The 21,096-nt window shown below is 44.7% G+C and overlaps 1 protein-coding gene across 1 annotated transcript; it reads left to right on the top strand.

The window, feature by feature from the left end:
• Nucleotides 1-2,563: 2,563 nt before the first annotated feature.
• On the top strand, nucleotides 2,564-19,961 carry CALM2 (calmodulin 2). The gene is made up of 6 exons (XM_069768641.1): nucleotides 2,564-2,874; nucleotides 13,943-13,973; nucleotides 14,309-14,452; nucleotides 14,545-14,651; nucleotides 16,100-16,235; nucleotides 19,185-19,961. The coding sequence occupies exons 1-6, from the start codon at nucleotides 2,872-2,874 to the stop codon at nucleotides 19,211-19,213; spliced, it is 450 nt and encodes a 149-aa protein (XP_069624742.1). The 5' UTR covers nucleotides 2,564-2,871; the 3' UTR covers nucleotides 19,214-19,961.
• Nucleotides 19,962-21,096: the final 1,135 nt, after the last annotated feature.

Below are 21,096 nucleotides of genomic sequence, written 5' to 3'. Positions count from 1 at the left end.
CTGGAAAGCATGACTGTCCCGTATAGCGCAATCGCCCACGTAACCCCTCACAGGTCATTACTGTCCACTCAGGTACATTTGTAAACCCTGTTAGGTCATCTGTTACAGAATAGTGGCAGTTTAATGCAGTCACCAAATTTCACAATACTAATTCTATGCATTTTAAAATAATTCTTAGACCAAATGAAACTGATGTACTTACTTTGAATATCCATGTTGGTATGACGGTATAGTCTTGATATTAAGATGAGTCTAGCTAAAGAGTAGGCTATCTTATATGTCCAAGTGTATTCAACCTCCCCTCCCTCAGCCTGACTGCCAGCTGCAGCTTGTACTGAGCAGTGTGAGATCTCAGCAGCAGCAGGGAGGAGGGGCACTGAGGAGCTGTCAATCAGGCTAGGTGGGCGGAGACTGTTAGTAAAAATTTCACAAAGGATTGTACAGCCACTTTGACAGGGGTTGTCAAACTAAGTACATCAATTTTATTTTTCTGTTCTAGAGAAATCCAGCATTTAAACATTATGCTAATGAGATGCAAATGCAACGGGGGCGGGCACTGCACCTACAGCTCTCCGGCCTCTCTCCCTATTCCCAGCCCGCTGTCTGCCTCCAGTCTATGAGTTGTTTCATTGCCTCCCCTGCCCCAGATTTTCAACAAGTGCGGTCTTTGCATAGTAGTACAGTCCTGATGACATAGCGAGAACAGTACTATCGATTTGCGCACATCACTCCCCCTCTGAGAAGATGGACTGCACTCAGTCAGGGGAGGCAGGTCACTGAAGCCTCAGTCGGAGGCCAGCGGGAAGCAGGAAATAGGGAGGAAATCCAGGAGAGCTGTAAGGGCAGTGCCCACCCTGCTGCACATATGGCTCATTAGCAGAAAACATAAGACGCAGGATTCCTCGAAAAAGTAAAAACCAAATTCTACATGCAAAGAAAGGATTTAGTCAGCATTAAAGGAACTTTACAAACGTGCCCTTGGTTCGGGGGGGGTATCAAATCCCGATGACAGGTCCCCTTTAAGACATCTATTTAGATGGATATTTATCTGGCGACTGATCAGCTTTAAGGTGGTAAAAAGCCGCGACAGGTTCCCTTTATAGAATAACGTATGTTGTGACTCCCACAGGAATCTGTAGAGGAGCCGAGTGGATATGCTCAGCTATTGTCAAGCCTCTGACGGGATATTTACTCCCTCCAGCTCAGTGCACTAAAGGGAACCTGTCAGCAAAAAAAAGGTATTCTGCGGGGAATTACAGCTGCAGGGAGAATATGAAGTTATGTTCCTGCTGCAGCTGCTTGCTTCCAGACATTGGGCAGCACACTGGACAGCGATCATTACAAAGTGCTGTTCTCGCTCCCCCTGCTCCTTGGCTGACATCATGCCCTGCAGCAGCGGAGCCATGGCTGACATCATGCTCTACAGCAGCGGAGCCACCCGGGTACCTGGAAGACAGCGGCTGCAGGGAGAATATAACTTTGCTGTATCACTTCCAGTGACAGGAAACCTGCTGCACCCTGAAAAACGCTATTTACCTGCAGGTATAAGGTCAGGTAAATAGCGTTAGAATGCTTCCTGGTCGCCTTACTGAAAGTGCGGCTACAGGGAGAAAATTAATTCATTTCCTCCTGGAAGCCGCCGGCTTTCAGTCACGGGACACTTTGATTGACAGTCGGCTCTACAGCGAATCTGTGCAGGCAAGCTGCAATCAAGGTGTCGGAGCGTACGGAGTAATGAGAAGCGCTGTGAGCGGTGACTGTAGCAGCTAGTTAGAGGAGAGGTGAGGAAGCAGGGGCAGGACACCTGCCTATCTGCCCTTAGAACAAAGGATCGGACATGTTGAAATTCAGCACGCCCCAACACTGAGGTTGGCAGGTTCGGGCAGACTGCAAAATTAAGATTTGCATTGGATCATATTGTTAGAGCGCTATGCATGCCATATATGCTGAGTCCGGGTCGGATCTTGTGCCAGGCCCAGTATATATATATATATATATATATATATATATATAGTCTATATGTGCTGCTCCAATGCTCTTTATACTGTCACTGTATATACATGTATATATACGCAATGCATTTATTTTTTTTCATTGCTGTGTAATGTAAGCTGCAGCAGATGTGCATCAATCACCATTATTACGGTCCTGCACTTTTGAGCCCTGTGTACACCATGACAGCTGCATTTTCCCATTGCACGGTGTAGTTAGGGTGCTGGCACACACCGTGCTCCTGTCCTGGCCTCTCCAGCCCTGGCTGTGGCACGTAGGCTGCAGCTCCCGGCCGCCTGCTCCATTTGGTCGCCTCTGACTGACACTTCATGTACATGTTGCCTTGGTTTATTAGTACTATTTGCTTCCAGTCTCCTCCCTATTGCTGCTGCGTTTATCAGCAGCCCTCAGTGCGCAGGCGCCACTGCGACCACAGTGTGCATGTCCGAGTGACGCATTGCAGGTACCAAACGTCCAATCAGCGTTCAGCTCCGACCAATCACACAAGTCCTCTCAGTCTTTAGTATACTTGCGCGTTATAAAAACAGTCCCCTTCCTTAAGCGGAGCGCTTATCTTACCACCGATAACCTCTGGATAATATAAAAGTCGGTATTTCCGATACCGCATTATGTGATTTTTACCCACCATTACTGCCTGTATCTCAAGAACGGGCAGTTATAGCGCCGCTCGTGTGTGCGGGGAAGCCGCGCCATCACTTTCTTCATTAGGGGGCGGGATTAGCGCGTTGGCGGAGGAATCTAGGGCGGAGGGAGGTGTTTATGAAGAGCGGTTGGCGGCGGTTGGAAATTAGTCCGAGTCGAGCCTGTGAGGGGTGAGGTTGTGACTGCTGAGCTGCGCGCTAATTACATCCATTGGAAATGGTGAGTGACGCCCAGTGGCCGCCTTTGCCTCTCCGCGGGCTTTTCTTTTTCTTCAAGCTGTTCCTTCTTTTAGAGAAACAAAAATGTCTCCTGCTTTTCCCGGTCCTAGTGCTGCGCACTTGCATTCGGCATCACTGCGGACCGTGTCTTCCAATGGTGGCGCTGACAGCCATGGCGGCTGATGTCATGTTGCCTCTTGGCTGACACATTGTTGCTAGTATCTTTCGCTGCTTTCTATTCTGTAGGATGCTGCTTGTATTGAATCTGGTGGTCTATAGCTGCTGCAGAACCTCTTGTATGTATGTGAGGGGTGCCCTTTCCTCAGCTTTGTTTGCAGCAGGTAGACCTGTCAGTCAAAATGCTTGGCTGCTGCAGAACTTCTTGCATCTTGGTAGTTGTAGCACAGATGCTGCAGAACATCTTGGTCTGGAGCTGTCAGATTTAAATGTTGGGTTGCAGATGCTGCTGATCTTCTTGGGGAGGGTGATGTCTGTCATTCCCCTTTATGTATGATTGTATGTCCAGCCTCCTGGGGCTGTCAGTGGCTTTTTGTGTTAATGCACATTATGCTGCTTGTAGAGAGTTCATTCATTGCCCAGTGTAATCTGGTTTGCACAGGGCTGCTGAATAAGCCAGGGCTGCCGCATGCGGCTCTCCTCCCACGCCCTGCCGCTGGCTGACTGACAGGCTCTTTGTATCCTGGAGAGGCTGTGGAGTGGCGTTACATAATCCGCCATAACCCGTGTGAAACTGGGTCGTGCACTAATAAGGCAGGGGTACGTGCAGTCGCCGGCCCCCCCAATTGTGAAGTTGCGGCCTCTTGCAGGGTTGCCCCTCCCGCCCGGGGCATTAATTGCAGATGTTGCTTTATTTGGCGTGTACTATGGCCTGCGTGTAGTTTGCCCCCTCCCCAATGGCACACTTATGTCTCTAGATGCCCCTTGGCTAAAGTTCAGCAACGAGGTGTCGCATCCCCCACCCATTTGTCTGTATAGGGAGTTGGCGGAGAAATGTCACCCAGTGGAAGGAGTAGTCTTCTCCTCCCTTGATCAGGGTGGGTCCAGCCGCATTGTGCTGCAGTTTCCGGAAGGAAGGGCTTGAGTCCTGCCCTGTAGTTGTTCCCCGGGGAGATGCTTTTATATTAGATCTTTATTTCTACATTTTTGACTATCGCTATAAAACCCATTCTGGTGACAGCGTCGTTGAGTCGCCGCCATTCCTCAGTGTGGTATAACGAGGTTGAGTCTTGTTTACATTGTGTTCACTCTCGTCTGTGGCTTTTCCTATCCTTGTACTGATGTGTATGGCGGAGACGTTGGGCGTGGCACAGCTCTGATCAGAATATGAACGTGTACGCCCGGTATCCCCTTGTCTGACGTAACGGGAGCTATTTCGCCAGGCCTCCAATTGTGGTTAGTATTCCTTTGCCAGTCCCAAAAAAAAAAAAAAATTGCATTTAATTGTCGTCCGTCCCCCCCAGTTTGGCTATAGAATTGGCAGGAAGTCAGACTGACTAGTCATGAAATGTAGGTTTTATCCCCCTCCCTCCCCTGGCTGTGACGAGCTCATATGACATGTAGCCGGTTGAAGCCGGGTCATGACCAACAAGGATGTGCTAACTTTTAACCTCTGTTCAGTTGGCATTGACAATCGTTGCTTTATGCTGAAATATTGGCAAATTGTAAGAGGCTCATTGTGTTAAGTTAACCTCTGAATTAGGCCAGTATTGTGAACACTGATAGGCTCTTGTATTTGCTGCTATTTAAATACAGATGTGTAAATGGATGTAACCATGGCAACAAGAATGGAAATTGCTGCTTTGTTTATATAGCAGCCTGTATCCTGAAATACAGTAACATTCTGCTTGAGTTTCATGGTTCTTGAGCAACTCTCTGCACATCCTCTCTAGACAGTCAAGCTGTCTATCTCCATTGCTGCTTGTTTTGAAAGTAATTACTTCAGCAATGACTTGTCTGCATAACTCAATTTTAGGAAGATGCATGAATCGATTGATAGACTAGGTTGCATGTAGACACTCAGGATATGGTTCGGAACTCCCCAAAATCTGATGCCTAAAACATGAGTAAATATGGAGAATGCCAACTTCCAGCAAGCCTAGTAGATCATCTCTTCTGAGTATTGATGCTTTGTCACAACTTGTAGGAACAATACAGCTCCTATTTTGTCCAGGGTACAGACTGTCATACTCAAATGCTACTAATAGTGCAACTAACCTGGAACAAGTTTACAAAGAAGACTCAATTGGACTTTTGCAATTACAATCTTGACACTGACTTGTATATAAGGCCCAGGATATCATGTAACTTTTTTGTGGAGTCGGTAATCAGAATGCAGGCTCTTGCCTAAAAGACCCTTCCTTCCTTCCTCCCCTTTAGCTCTGAGATCAGATTCACACCTGTCAGCAGTGAAAATTCATACTGCCTTTCATAGTCGCGCACATTAGATGGCAGATTGCAGGTTGCTGTTTATAGCAGCCTGTAATGTGCTGATGGCGGACATGCATAGTCTGCTTAGCCAGCTTATAAATAGAGCGTTTTTTAACATGTGCTGATGAATTGTACAAATCTTCCTCTTTGTAGGTGCTGGTTTATTAATTACTGGATGACAGTACTGCTTGGGATTGGTTTAATCAACTAATGACATCCCTCCCTCCCTCCCCTCCTTTTAGTATCCATCCATTCATAGTTTATTCATGGGAAGATCAGGAATTCAAGTTTTTGTTAAATTGGCCTACTCCTCTGGGAGTAATGAGGCAAATGCCTGGCACTTGGTCTCTCTGGTAAGATCTTTAGGTACTGATGTATGACTTTGTGCTATGATTATGCATTGAATACTGTAGATTTATTATTGTACTCTTATCCTTTTTGGCTACATGGATCGGAGCATATTGCTTGCTTTAACCTTGTGTATTAGCTACTGCTAGGATAGTTAGGGGGCTTACAGGTAAGGGTGTAATCAGACATGACCTGTCTCTGCAGCCAGAAATGGTAATGGATTCACCCTCTTTAGTGCCAAATCAAATGGCTGTGACATTCTTTAACTGGCAATTGTCCAACAAAGTACTTGAACAAAGCGAAGATGAAAAACTGACATGACTTGTGCTATTTTTTTTTTTTTTTTTTTTTCACAGCTGGTTTTCTGGTGGACAATTTACTCTAAGAGGACCTTTTGCATGGACAGTTTTTACTCTTATTACTGTACCTGGATGTATAGATAATGGACTTTGTTCTAGAGATGGACTTTTTTTTCATGCTACTTTTTTGAGGGTGTGGCTCAAAATTCTCTAGGGGATGGACACTTGGAATGCTCTGCATGAGTACATTTTAGCACCACCTCCATTGTAAAGGCCATAAGAATAATGTACCGTACTTGGGAGCTGCAGGAGAGCAAAAACTGGGCAACTCTGTCCTGCTGACAGGTCATCTTCAATGGAAAAGCCAAGCCACCACTTTATGAATGGTATGGACAATGGTGACTGTCATTCTGATAGCATATTTTAGCAGGAGGTTTTGTCTTGTCAAGAAACCCAGTTAATAACTGCTATGCAGTTTTCTGCAGGGTAACATAACATTCGCACTACTAGTTGTATTGTCTCTTGGTGGAAACTTAAAATGTGAAACATAAAATATTGACCACATCCATTACAGTTGCCGTAGGTAAAGTTCTTAAAGCACCATTTTAAGAAATCTGTCATGCACATGCTGCAAAATTATAGCCACAGCATAAATTAACAGGCTCTGCAGGCTTGAGATCCAATGATTGTTAAAGAAGGACTCGCATTAAGTTTTTTTTATATTGCAGTAATCATGATATAGCGCTCTGTACTTACCATACTTTGCCTTTCTACCCAGCTTCTTTTCTCTGTACTTGTAGAAACAGGAAGTCTCTTGTCCCTGTCTTTCATGCCACTCCAAAGCCTTACCCAGCTGTTTATCCCTCCCCACCATAGACTTTTGCAGTCTCAAGACTTTTCCAGACCAGTGACCTGTTATACATAGAGCTCTAGTCCAGGACTCTGTGGAAAAACAAATCTGCCTAAGCACTACCAGTAAGTTGCTACCTACTTGCCTGTTGTGCCCAGCATCATTAGTTGCTGGCTCAGTGGTAAGACCACTCCTGCTGTTTTTTCACCTGCCTCTGCTGGCATGTTGGGGCAGAGAAGATGCTGTTCTATGGTGTGGCTTCTAACAGCACTGACAACTGGCTCCCGCAGTTTGACTGCCAGATTCCTGCTGCCTATCAGAATGAAATTTGCTCTGCTCCATCAGAGTGGAAAAGCTGCCATGACGTGATGTCAGCAATTGCTCAATTTGCCATATGACGAGGGTGAAATCTTTGCGAGTCCTTTAATGCTGTGGATGTAGGTTCTAACTTTAACTTTTGCAAAGCATAAGATTTACAGCTTGTGTGCAGTGCAAAATGCTACCGTGAAGATGCTGTGCAGATGTGGTCTAAGACACATCCACATGATCATTCTCTACCAACTGGCAGTGGGTGACATAATGGCATAATATACTGGCTTGTTTTCCTTAGACCCATCAGCACGATTTTGTGGACATGGCTGTAATGCAGACTAAATTGATACCTTTTGGTGAAGAAATCAACTTTGTTCTTCTGTAATTAACATTTGCCTTTTTCTAACTGGGTGTCCTGTCTTTGCTTCCCTGACCCATGTGTCTTTCAATGATTGATCACTGCTCATATCTCAACCAAAGGGGGTAGCTCATTCAGATTAAGGGCCAGGGAGAAGACCCAGTGCAGTCCACCAAAATATAATTTGCCGAAAACTTCTAATAGTTGAAGAACCACAAAGCAGACTTCTTTGCCAAAGTTATAATTATTAGATTGCAAATTGTCTAGAGGACTAGAACTCTAGTGCCACCTACTGGAAGTAGCTATTCTAAAAGTCAATGTCTACCCTTTAACCAACCTTGTCACATGACTTATATTAGATTGACTATTACTTCTTCACTCTTTAAATTACAAAATCATTCTAACAGGTTCTCTCCTTAAAGGGAACTTGTCATGTCCTTCATACCATGTAAACTGCTCCAGTGCGTTGTTGATGCAATGTGCATCACCAACATGTGTTCATTATAAATGGCAGTTTAATCATGTGTAAAAGGCATTTTATATAGATTGTACCTGCTCACTTAGTTATAAGGGCGTGCTTCATTTCATTCAGTTGTCGCCACCCACGCAGTTTGAGTTTCCTGGGTTTTGCTGACATCACTCAAATGTGTGCCTGCCCATGGTCTATCAGGCAGCCATACATGTGCTGCAATGAGCAGCTCCCTGTCCATGAATGAAATGAAACACACTCCTATGACCGAATGAGCAGGTACAAACTAAAGTACCTTTTACACATGATTAGACTACTGTTTATAATGAGAAAAAAATGGTGTACCTGCACATTGCATCACTAACACACTGGGCAAAGTTTACATGTTAAAGGCATAATGGGTTCCCTTTTGGCTTCAAACTAAGTTTTATGTTGGTGTTAGTCATTTTGTCTTGAACAAAAGTAGGACCTCATTCATCAACTGCATCCTAAGTCAAAGACACTGGGGTACGCAAATACATCGAAGGTGCTGTATGACGTTGTGCCAAACTCTGACTTTCAAACTCCACCCAAAAGAGTTGTGCAAAGACCACAATGAATCAGGCTGGAGACTCAATATCTAACACCAGAGTCTGTTGCAATAAATTTTAATGTGTTATCTATGGCCATTATGAGACAGTCAGCAAGTGCCTATCATATGGTGGCACTGCCAAAGGCCTTGTTTTCTCTGTAATACAGTAATCTCTCAGCTTGTTGCAGTAGCATATAGTGTAGGGCAATACTGCCATAAAGTCTTCCTACATGAATCTGGGTGAGAAGTGAATTCTTATTGGACCTGTTATCTGTGCAATTTCTGCATAGCATCACACATGGACTAATACAAGCATATTTATTTTAACTTTATTGTCAAAGGTGCTGGTGCAGATGGCTGGGGTAGTAGTAGGTGCTGCTTCTAGAAGTGTATTTACAAATTAAGTTCAAATAGTGTCCTGAATAAGCAGGTGAATGTCTTGTCTTGCTCCACCCCTCTAGGCTCTGTACTAATGTCTGTCTTGCTTGGGCTGTGACTTGGTAGTGGCCCTGTGACTTATAATCGCTATTGGTAATGCCCTGAGTACGTGGTATTCTTCTCTCCATAGCATGACACTTTTCAGGTGTGCTATAAAATCCTATCTTTGAGCTACTGACACGAGGGAATTAAAATAGAACTGTAAAATGCATATACTTCACTGCGACCACTTGAGTTGAGGCTTTGTCTATGGACAGGACACCCCACTTAAAGCCTCTGAGCACCAATTTGTTGCAGTGCCAACATGGCAAACTCTACACTGGACAAGGAGTAAAGTGTGTCCCAGGGTACTTGTTGCGTCTGTAATGTCTCCTTCAGTGTATAGCATAGTCAACTTTTTTTTTTTTTTGTTTTGCTGCTCTTTAAAAGGGCTTTCTGGTCCAAATTCATAAGTCTGCAGTCACTGTGCCTGCAGGGGCCCAGTGGGTATGTATTGGCTATACATACTCCCAGCCAGTGGGCACAGCATCTCTTCCATACACTTGTATGGAGTGAGGCCACACCCACTAGACAGTCCCTGGCCAGGAGCATGTATAAGGCTACTTTCACACTAGCATCGTTTGGCCTCCGTCGCAATGCATCGTTTGAGAAAAAACACATCCTGCAGCAGGATTTTTTTTTTTTTTTCTCCATAGACTTTCATTAGCGATGCATTGCCACACATCGCATCCATCGTGCAACGGATGCGTCGTGTTTTGGCGGACCGTCGGCATAAAAAAAGCTACATGTAACTTTTTTGTGTCCTGTCCACCATTTCCAACTGCGCAGCCAGAACTCTGCCCCCTCCTCCCTGGACCTTACAATGGGGCAGCGGATGCGTTGAAAAACTGCATCTGCTGCCCCGTTGTGCTTTTACTTCACAGCATGCGTCGGCCCGACGCACTGCAATGGGCCCGTACTGACGCTAGTGTGAAAGTAGCCTAACATGTCTTGACTCGGCATGCAGTGCCATGCGCTGGGACATAAGAGGAGTTTTGCAGTTCAAAATTACAGGTCTGAAGACTTAAGTGTCATTAGGGAGTTCAGTGCAGCACAACTTCAGCTATGTAGGTCTAAGCCTGTCAATTATATGGCAGCACTGGGTAGAGCCAACTAGATGCAGAACTTGACTTGTCTGTAAAAGATCCAGCTGGAGATGATGGTTAAGGTATACTTTCTGACATGCCAGCATTTTGGAGAAAAATAAACCTGACTGCTATTGGGGCCTTTATCTTCTAATCCATGCTGCCCAAACTAGGCAGCATGACTCAAATGACAGGTTCCCTTTTAAGCCAAAAAGTGATGCAAGGAATGTATTGTAGCCCATGAGCAAAGCACATGGGCAGATCAAAAAAAAGTTACCACATCCTGCTTTGTAGACCTTTGACCAAGACTATGGTGCACAATGCCAGTCCTGATGGATCCCACCTTCCCTCTCGTGAGCCTGTGTAACTGCTGTTCATGGCAACTTACTCCTGTGTTCCAGAACAGTCCACATCCCAACAGGCAACAATTTTAGTACCAAACTCCAGGTCTCAACAGGAGTTGCTGTCAAAAGCTAAGGCCTGTATGACTTGTGTATAAACTGTATTACATATTTGCATTATACCAGGCATATGCCGCTTGGTCTTGCTGAATAAATTGGATCTTGGCAAGGGGCAGTTTGAACCAGGAATCCAGCCTTCCATCCATTGTTTGAATGAGTAAGAATCCTCCAAGGACAGACATTGTAGTGAGCTCGGTTCACTTGTTTGCAGACTAATATGACCACTCTGGTAAATCTTTACTTGTCAGAATCTGTTCTCTGCAAGCTCTTCTGCAGTTCACAAGTTTCATGATCTTCCTGGTGTCAAATACTGCCCATAATTTAGGATTATATTACAATGATTCTGGTTTAGGCAGCCTGAAGTAACTTGCTGATATAGGTCTGACTGCTGTCCTGTGGACAAGTTATTCCCTAACTTGTGTTTCACTGGCCAACTGCTTTTACAGTGTGGGGTAAACACATGTAGATTTAATGGGAGCAAGTCATATTGCAGATGCAATCTGATCTGTAGAAAGTATGGTATCTAGATAAGACAAATTGTATGTTTGCTGAAGAATGGTACAGGGAATGTGCACACTTTTCAGGATTTGTAGCAGAGGATACTGCTGCAATTACTGATGTTGGTGGTAAAAACGGTCCTAATTTGCAGTGCATTTCCACAAATATCAGAGAAATGCACTACAAGAATTGACATGCTGAAGACTTAAGGTACCGTCACACTAAGCGACACCGCAGCGATACAGACAACGATGTCAATCGCTGCAGCATCGCTGTTTGGTCGCTGGAGAGCTGTCACACAGACAGCTCTCCAGCTACCAAGGTCCCTGGTAACCAGGGTAAACATCGGGTTACGAAGCGCAGGGCCACGCTTAGTAACCCGATGTTTACCATGGTTACCAGCGTAAACGTTAAAAAAAAAAAAAACACTACATACTTGCCTTCAGCTGTCTGTCCTCCGGCGCTGTGCTTTCCTCTGCACTGTCAGCGCCGGTCAGCCGGAAAGCAGAGCGGTGACGTCACCGCTGTGCTTTCCGGCTGGCTGGCGCTGATGCAGGAGGAGTGCAGAGAAGCAGAGCGCCGGGGACAGACAGCGGAAGGTAAGTATGTACTGTTTGTTTTTTTTTAACGTTTACGCTGGTAACCAGGGTAAACATCGGGTTACTAAGCACAGCCCTGCGCTTAGTAACCCGATGGTTACCAGTGAAGACATCGCTGGATCAGTGTCACACACACCGATCCAGCGATGTCAGCGGGAAGTCCAGCAACGAAATAAAGTTCTGGACTTTCCTCAGCGACCAACGATCTCCCAGCAGGGGCCTGATCGTTGGTCGCTGTCACACATAACGATTTCCTTAACGATATCGTTGCTACGTCACAAAAAGCAACGATATCGTTAAGGCTACGTTCAGATTTGCGTTGTGCGCTGCTGCGTCAGCGACGCAATGCACAACACAAATAAAAACGCACACAAACGCTGCATTTTGCGACACATGCATCCTTTTTTGCCGAAATTTGGACGCAAGAAAAATGCAACTTGTTGAATTTTCCACGCCCGACGCTTGCGGCCAAAAAAACGCATGCGTCGCACAACGCATGTCCATGCGCCCCCCCATGTTAAATATAGGGACGCATGACGTATGCGTTGCCGCAGCATCGGGAAACGCTAATGTGAACATTGCCTAACGATATTGTTGTGTGACGGTACCTTAACACTCCTGTAAATCTGCAAGGAAAATAAGCTCCATGTGATTAGACAACTTACTCTGCTGGTACTGTGAAATAATTCAGAAAATGCAATGTGCGCACATGGCCTAACCTGTACTGAAATGGCTGATATTCCTGGTGTTACGTCCAGAGGATGGACCTACTCTATCTGCCTGCAGTAATACAGGGAAGACTCAGTCACTGGCTAGGACTGCCCACTAGATGCATACATTTGTGGGGAAAGCATCAGTAAAGCCTCTTTGATCCTTGGTGTCTGTATACATGAGGCCAGTGGACTGTCCTATTCCCCAGGAAGACTTGATATGGCTTATCCTCGGTGTTTGGATACAAGTCCGGTGGGTGGTCTTACACAGAATATCAAATGAAATACTTTACTGAAACGCTTCACACAGTTCCTGTTAAGTTTATCCTTCCTGCTGAAGAAACCCAACTTTCAACATGGCAGGCTCACATAAAAGGTGGGCACAGATCTGTATGATGCTATGGGGTGTTTGATTAAATCTGCCCTCCTCCCACTTTCATTGCACATGCTCTTCATGGCTTCCATGCTAGATCAGGTGAAACTGCAGTCTGCATATCAACTACAGTTGCAGGTTACCCCCACAACCATATTGTGACCGTTAACGGAGTTGTCCACTACTGGGACAACCCCTTGTTAAAATAAATGTTATGCTGCATGACCTAATAAAGCCTACACTCCTTTCATGCCAGTGCTGTTCTGGTGGTGTCGGCATTGAGGGTCCCAGGGTTGTGATGAAATGTGGCGCCCAATCAGCCCTGGCCTCACTGTCTCCACCTTCAGACAAACTGAACATGAAAAGGAAGCCTGGGATCAGCTGCAGGCCAGACTTCCTCTTCATGTTCAGTTTGTCCAAAGACCGACATTGATGCAAGCGGTGATTGGGCATCGAGTCTCATTCCACCATGTCACAGCACAGGATGAGAGTATATGCTTTATTATTGGGGCATAACATTTAGGCAATGTGCACACGTTGCGGATTAGCCTTAGGAATTTCTGGTGTGGATTCTGCCTCTCCTGGCAGAAAACACACCTGCGGACTTGTCACATTTTTGGGCAGTTCCACAGCGTTTTTTGCTGTGGATTTCTATAATGGAATGGGTACAAAAACGCTGCAGATTCACAAATTAGAAGTGAAATACTACTTTTAAATCGCAGCAGACTTTCCGCAAAGTCTGCACAGTATTTTTTTCTCATTGATTTACATTGTACTGTAAATCAATTGCGTTTCTGCACCTCAAATGCTGCAGATCCAAAGAGAATCTGCAACGTGTGCACATACCCTCAGTTGAATGGGTTTTCCTAGTAGTGGACAACACCTTAAGGCAGACCCATCACTGGGACAAAATTGCCAGAATGACTGTAATCTGCATACCTAGCCAGATTGACAGCTCCTCAGTGCCCTTCTTCCCCTGTAAAATCTTATGTTGCTTGGTACAAGCTTCAGCAGTCAGTCAGGCTGAAAGATCAAAGGTTTTGTCCTTGCCCCAGTGACCTGTGGGTGATCACAAAGCAGCATGCCATGCTCTAGTCTTCAACTCTTCAGACTTTGACATGTTTTGGTTCTGATGTGACTGATGTAAGGTTCAGAACACATCTAAGATTACTGACTGTAGTAATCGTTTTTGTTTTTTTTCCCCTTTACAGGCTGACCAACTGACAGAAGAGCAGATCGCTGGTAAGTTTTGTCAAATGCTAAATTGACACTAATCACTTGTGTACCAGTAGACATTAATACTTCATCCTGTTACTGTAAATCACTGTATGATCACAAACAGCATACTACCCCATAGCACAGGATTCCTTGACGGCTGCTGCCCAGCTTTTTCCAGAGAACCTCAGTGTTACTACTTGCTTGGCTGTAAAATATTCCTGATCCTATAAACCTGTTATGTGAGCCTCAGTCACTAGTCACAACTATACGTGCCCTAAACGGGTCTATACAGGAGTGCTGCAGGTGTAGGATGGGAGTTGTCGTTCCAGAAGGCTTATGATTCATGTTTCTATCTCTAGAGTTCAAAGAAGCCTTCTCACTGTTTGACAAGGATGGCGATGGCACCATTACAACAAAGGAGTTGGGCACAGTGATGAGGTCGCTTGGGCAGAACCCCACAGAAGCAGAACTGCAGGACATGATCAATGAAGTAGATGCTGATGGTACGTTTATCTGCTGGTTTTGTATGATGTGCATCCAATCCATTGCATTGCATTCAATCCATTGTATTGACTTGTTTTTCTTACTCCATCAGGTAATGGAACAATTGACTTCCCTGAATTCTTGACTATGATGGCTAGAAAAATGAAGGACACTGATAGTGAAGAGGAAATCAGAGAAGCATTCCGTGTGTTTGACAAGGTATTCAATGTTTCAGCAAATAAAGGGTGGTCCTACCACTTAAAAAAAAAAAGCTATATAATGAGCATGAAGCCTTCACACCATTCTGCCATTCGGACATTTGTGACCGCACCTGCACAACCACAGGCAGTAGTTAAAAAATGTAGCTTGTGGCTAGTATATAGGGTACCTGCTGACCTAGCTTAACTTTCAGATTGAAACAGTAAACTTGTGATACTGATGGAAGTGCCATGGCCATCTGAGTGTTGGCCCACATGGGACTTGTTTTAGGGTACCGTCTCACAGTGGCACTTTGGTCGCTACGACGGCACGATCCGTGACGCTCCAGCATCGCTCCATTATTGCTCCAGCGTCGTAGACTGGGGTCACACTTCGCAATGCACGACGCTGGAGCGATAATTTCGTGATGTGTTTGCGATGTAGAAGCTGTTGGTTACTATGCGCACATCGTATACAATATCGTGCACACCTTTGTTACACGATGCGATCATGCCGCCACAGCGGGACACTTGACAACGAAAGAGTTTCAAACTATCTGCTACGACATACAATTCTCAGCGGGGTCCCTGATCGCAGTAGCGTGTCAGACACAGTGAGATCGTAAGTATATTGCTGGAACGTCACGGATCGTGCCGTCGTAGCGACCAAAGTGCCACTGAGACGGTACCCTTAGGCAGTGTACATACTAGTTTAAGATGACTGTGTAGAATATCACAGGACTCGTACGACATTTCACATGAGAACTGTTAACTATCTGAATGGGTTTCCTGGATTTACTTGCCCTAGATTGTGATCCTTGTAGGGCTGGCATACAACCACACATGCTTCACTGCATTGGCACTTAGAGCTGCTAGCTATGTGAGAAGTTTGGAAATGCCAGTGCATAATGCTTAGTTGCCTCTAAGGTTTTTACATCTTGGTAAGGGTTAGGTTTTAGCTGTTACAACCAGTGACTACAGTGGAAGTAGGAGGCACCCTGGACTCCAAGCACAGATTTGCATATGGTTTATTCTGCTGGCCAGGATTGACACATCATACAGCATTTTAGTTTGCATACAGCACAATCCCAATGTAGACAGGTGCTTCCACCAAACAGAAACTTTAAAAGAATGTCTACTCCAGAGATTCAGGGTGAGTGCAGTCACTCCTTAACCAGACTGGTGGCTTGTATGGTCAGGACTTCTGCTGATAATGTGGATCTATAGTGTATCCTGCCACTGTAAACAATAGTAGTTTCTCTTGGCTCAGTCTTTGCTATAACTTTCCACATAAACAGGTTCAGCTGTGATCATGTTTATACAGTGGGAGTAAAGAAACATCTTGAACAATATTCTTATCGTAATCCAGGTTACTGAGTAGTATGACTGCATGCAGTCGTGACCTGGGGTGCTGCCATTCTGGGTACTGTAGCTACAGGACACCACGCTGAGTCTTCCTATCTCCTACAGGATGGAAACGGCTACATTAGCGCTGCTGAGCTCCGTCATGTGATGACAAATCTGGGTGAGAAGTTAACGGACGAAGAGGTCGATGAAATGATCAGGGAAGCAGATATTGACGGAGACGGCCAAGTAAATTATGAAGGTGGGTTCCAGCCTAATACTGGCTTTGCCGAAAGTTTATTTCATGGTGAACCCAATGGGTGGGGCTGAACAGTTTTATAAAGCGGAGGGCTCATCAGTTAAACATGTCATAAAGACCTGATTAACGCAGTGCACATCTATTTGCACTACACTGCAAGTCTGACAAGCTGTTCACCAGATGCTTAAATCAGTCTTTCTTTCTGCAACCATACAAAGACTGTGACATTGTCCAAGCTGCAGGAGAAACTGTGCAAGGTACTGAACAAATAGATATCTGGATGTATTGATAAGGAATGGTGAGGATGTACATATAAAAGCTTTTCTTTCGGCATAGCCCCATTCAACTCCTCTTGGCCTCTCTTCAGTTTGCTTCCTATTGTCAGCTCTTGTTTATAAAGATAATCCCAGATGAAGAAATGTGCAATAGCCAAAGATGGACATGCATACCATATTTTTCAGACTATAAGACACACCCCAAATTTTCAGAAAGAAAATAAGGGGGGGGGGGGGGATTGTTATATGGGGGTCTGTCTTAGTCTGAAATCGGCTTACCAGGAGAGGGCTGCACAGGTAGGAGTTGTCACAGGGGTCGTGGCTCTGGTGTGTGTGGCAGCGGGGCTCCGCCAGCACTTTGTCAAAACCTCTGCAGATCTATTGCTGTGATGTGGTGGCCTCCGGAAAGATGGCCACTGGGGCAGCGCATGCTCAGATTTCAATTTCAGCAACAAGATCTCATTGCTGAGATTTGTATCTAAGCATGCGCTGCCCCTGTGGCCATCTTTCCAGAGGCCACCACATCACAGAAACCGATCTATTGGAGCTTTTGGGCTTTGACAAAATGCCAGTGGAGCACCCCCACGAAGCAGAGCACAGCTGCATCAGGACTGCTGCACCCCCATTTTCCACAAATTGGGGGAAGTGCATCTTGTGGTCCAAAAAAATACAGTATTCACTACATGCAGGTTTCAACTGGGCACTAATATAATCTGAGTGAAGCAGTGGTCACTTATTTTCAGAAGCCACATAAGCAAATCTAAACCTGCAGATGCTGGGCACTGCTCTACAACATTCAATGTCCATAAACTGCGGTTCACTATGGACAAAATGGTCTTGTTATAGTTGACTTCTCCTAGTTTAACCTTACATTCAAAGTAACAATGTTTTGTCATGACCTTTCATTACATTGATGTAAAAGGTAATTCCAACAACTTAAATCAAGTGCTGTAGCTGGCATAGCAGGTTTGCAAAGGGATAATCAAAAATAAAGTGGCAGATCACCAAATTCCTTGGGGTTTATGTAGAGCAAGATGTGCAAGCAGGCAACTTATCTTGCAAAAAACTTTCAAAAGGGGGTTGTACAGAAGTTCCAACTTCTTACAACTAGAAAATGACAACCTGGTCTCTTTGTGCAAAGAAAGCAGAAAAGGTTCATTGCAAACACTTATCAGTTAATGCAACAAGATTTGTTTGCTACAAATGGTTAAAGCCAACTATTAATGCTTTATAGACTGATCAGTAACTAGTGTAAATCACCTACATTTTTGCTCTGGTCTTAAGTCTCATCAGTCTCTTTAGACTGTGCCCACAATCTGGAAGTAGCAGCATTTTGGATTCGGTGTATTTTCACTGCTTTCTATTGATCGCAGGCAAATCTGCAGGTGTTCACTGTACCATGTGGATTTACCACATTCTATTGGTGAGAAATTGACATGCTGTGGTCCTGAAAGACGTGCCATGTTTCAGTTTCTGCAGGTGGTCTGCAGGCACATGTGCGTAGTAAACATGGGATTTCTAGAAATCCCACCCAGTAAGCTAGAACACTTGGCAGCTGCAGTTTTGACGCTGCATTAATGCACAACATCAAACCCTCAGCAATTCCTGATTATGGGCACATACCCTAAGTGGATGTGATATAAATGCTTCTGGCTCATATGAATATATCCAGACCAAGCAAAAAGCATGCACATCTAAGGGTACCGTCACACAGTGGCATTTTGATCGCTACAACGGCACGATCCGTGACGCTCCAGCATCGTAACCATATCGCTCCAGCGTCGTAGACTGCTGTCACACTTTGCAATGTACGACGCTGGAGCGATAATTTCATGACGTATGTGCGATGTAGAAGCCGTTGGTTACTATGCGCACATCGTATAAAATATCGTGCACACCTTTGTTACACCATGCGATCATGCCGCCACAGCGAGACACTAGACGAAAGTTTCAAACGATCTGCTACGACGTACGATTCTCAGCGGGGTCCCTGATCGCAGGAGCGTGTCAGACACAGCGAGATCGCTGGAACGTCACAGATATATCGCTGGAACGTCACAAATCGTGCCATTGTAGCGATCAAAATGCCACTGTGTGACGGTACCCTAAGGCTGGGTTCAGATTAGCGTCTTGCTGGGCTGCGGATGGCTGCGTAATTCCTCCCTTAAGCTCCGCATGCATCCTACATGCCTATCTTTACCATTGGGTATGCGGATACATCAAAATGCCACATGCAGATGCATGCAACGCAGGTCCCTGTGTACCCAATGTCAAAGATGGGTACGCAGGATGCATGCAGAGTAGGCAGAGCTTAAGGGAGGACGTACATGGCTATCAGCAGCCCAGCCAAACACTAGTCTGAACTTGGCGATAACAATTTTTGTACAGGTCAGAGGCAGATCATGCAAGGATCCTGAGGGCTCTGGGTATGTTTACTGCACTGACTTAAAGGGAACCTGTCACCCCCAAAATGGAAGTTGAGCTAAGCCCACCAGGTGAGTATAATATAACCTCTCATCTTTCAGGATTCATCAGGGGCTTATCTACAGCATTACAGAATGCTGTAGATAAGCCCCTGATGCTGGTGGGCTTGGCTTCAACATCCATTTTCGGGGTGACGGATTTCCTTTAATTTTTGGTTTCCTGTGATTTCATTGTCCTGTTCTTTTTCTTGCAGAGTTTGTACAAATGATGACAGCAAAGTGAAGACTGTACAGAATGTGTTAAATTTCTTGTACAAAGATGTTTATTTGCCTTTCTCTGTAACTTATCTGTAAAATGTTTCCCCTTACTGTCAGAAAATGCATGTATAGTAATTTAGAATTCCATTCATGTTTCCCATTCCTGTCACTGTCTTTTCTTAAACTTTTTATTTCGGTTTCCATGGAAAGAGTTGATTAAGTAACAAATGCTGCATGTGGCTTACTCTGGATTTTTATCAAAGCCCTTTGTGCACATGGAAGACCTTGATGAATTTAGTCACACGGGAACATCTGGGCTCTTCAGTTTTAAAAACAAATGTTTTTTTCTTTCCTTCCCCTCAAGTTGGATTTCTTCAAGTAACTTGTCTGCTTGTTGGAATGTGGAGTAAACGGCTCTTAACTACAGATAGTTAACAATATTGAACTTATGTTGCACTAATGCAAAGCTGGTATATCCAGATACTTGTCTCGTTTTCTCCTTCCACCCTTCCTGCCTTTCCTACTGTATTGTTTGCTCCAGACCTGGAACATTTTCACCATGCTTACTACTACAATATTTTTTTCTTTATATTTGAACTACACTGATGTGAGGGGTCTGCATAGCATTACCCAGCAGTGAGTTGTAAGCTCCTTCACCAGATTAAGGTTTACTTTGGTTTAGCCACTTTTCAGAAGAACCTGCTTATGGCACAATTTGCCTCAAATCCATTCCAAGTTGTATATTTGTTTTCCAATAAAAAGAAAAAAGTCAATCTTGGTGGCTGTGTCTTGTATGTGTGGATCTATGGCAAATAAATGGGATAAGAAAGCGCCTAAACTCCTAAAGCAATTCATGGGGTTCCAGAAAAATGGAAGGGCCTGCACGCAATGTAGATTTCTGCTGTCAAAGGAAAAAAATCCTGAAGTCTCATGCGCACTGCTTTTGATCTGCAGATTAAGTTTGCAGCATGTTAACTCTGCACTTTTGCAGCAAATTTCACCCATATAAATAGGGGAAAAATCTGCAGCAACAATGCACTTACTGTATTTTAAGCAGTTTCCTGCTAGGAGATGCAAACATTTCTGCACCAAATATTAAACATGTGCACTTGTCCCAATGGCTCAGCCAAAATAGCCAGACCTGGAGAGGGTACAGGCATGGCTGACAGTGTCCCCATGCCAGAAATGTTACTAGTCACGGAGGACATGCCTGTTAAGGGCTGACGAGTACAATGCAGTAAATTCTGCCCCATTTTCTGAAATCGCTCCAAACCACAATAATATATGCCTAGGAGTGTAAATTCCCTATGCACATGGTGAACAGCCTGAAACTGGCAACTTGCTTTTGAACTCCTAAGTAACTCCACATTCAGCAGTAACTTTACATATGCTGTAATCTGCCAGTTCTTTTCCTGTAATCAATCTCGAGTGATTTATCCATTTCATATTTGTCCTATCAGTGGTAAAGTACACCAGTTCAGTTAGCAGTGGTCAGATGTGGTGGTCTGTAGCACAGCTCCAGCAGGGTACTGTAGATATGACCTAGTCAATGGGTAGGGGGTGGATATGAAATGCCTAGTAACAGATGACTTGTGCAATGCAAACTGATCACATCCAGCCAGCACCATGGACAGCTGAAAAGGTAGGAGCAACACCAAGCCAATATGGCTGACCTAGCCAACTGGTGGAATGCTATAAGACTGGAAAACCTTACTGGGCAGTGGTCACTTAATAGGCTTGATCTACACATGAGATCTAGGTACACATGTGCTGCTGAGAACAATCGGCAGCATGAGTCCCTTTACCACTAAACTTAATGCAAAACATAATCTCGTTTAACGAACAAGTGTATAAACTGCAGCCTCTTAATGCAACAAGATGACAAGCTAGTGTTAATGACATTTGTCA

Source organism: Ranitomeya imitator, chromosome 5, assembly GCF_032444005.1.
Source record: "Ranitomeya imitator isolate aRanImi1 chromosome 5, aRanImi1.pri, whole genome shotgun sequence".
NCBI lineage: Eukaryota > Metazoa > Chordata > Amphibia > Anura > Dendrobatidae > Ranitomeya > Ranitomeya imitator.
The sequence above is the reverse complement of the archived record's forward strand: the minus strand, read 5'-3'. Positions and strand labels throughout refer to the sequence as shown.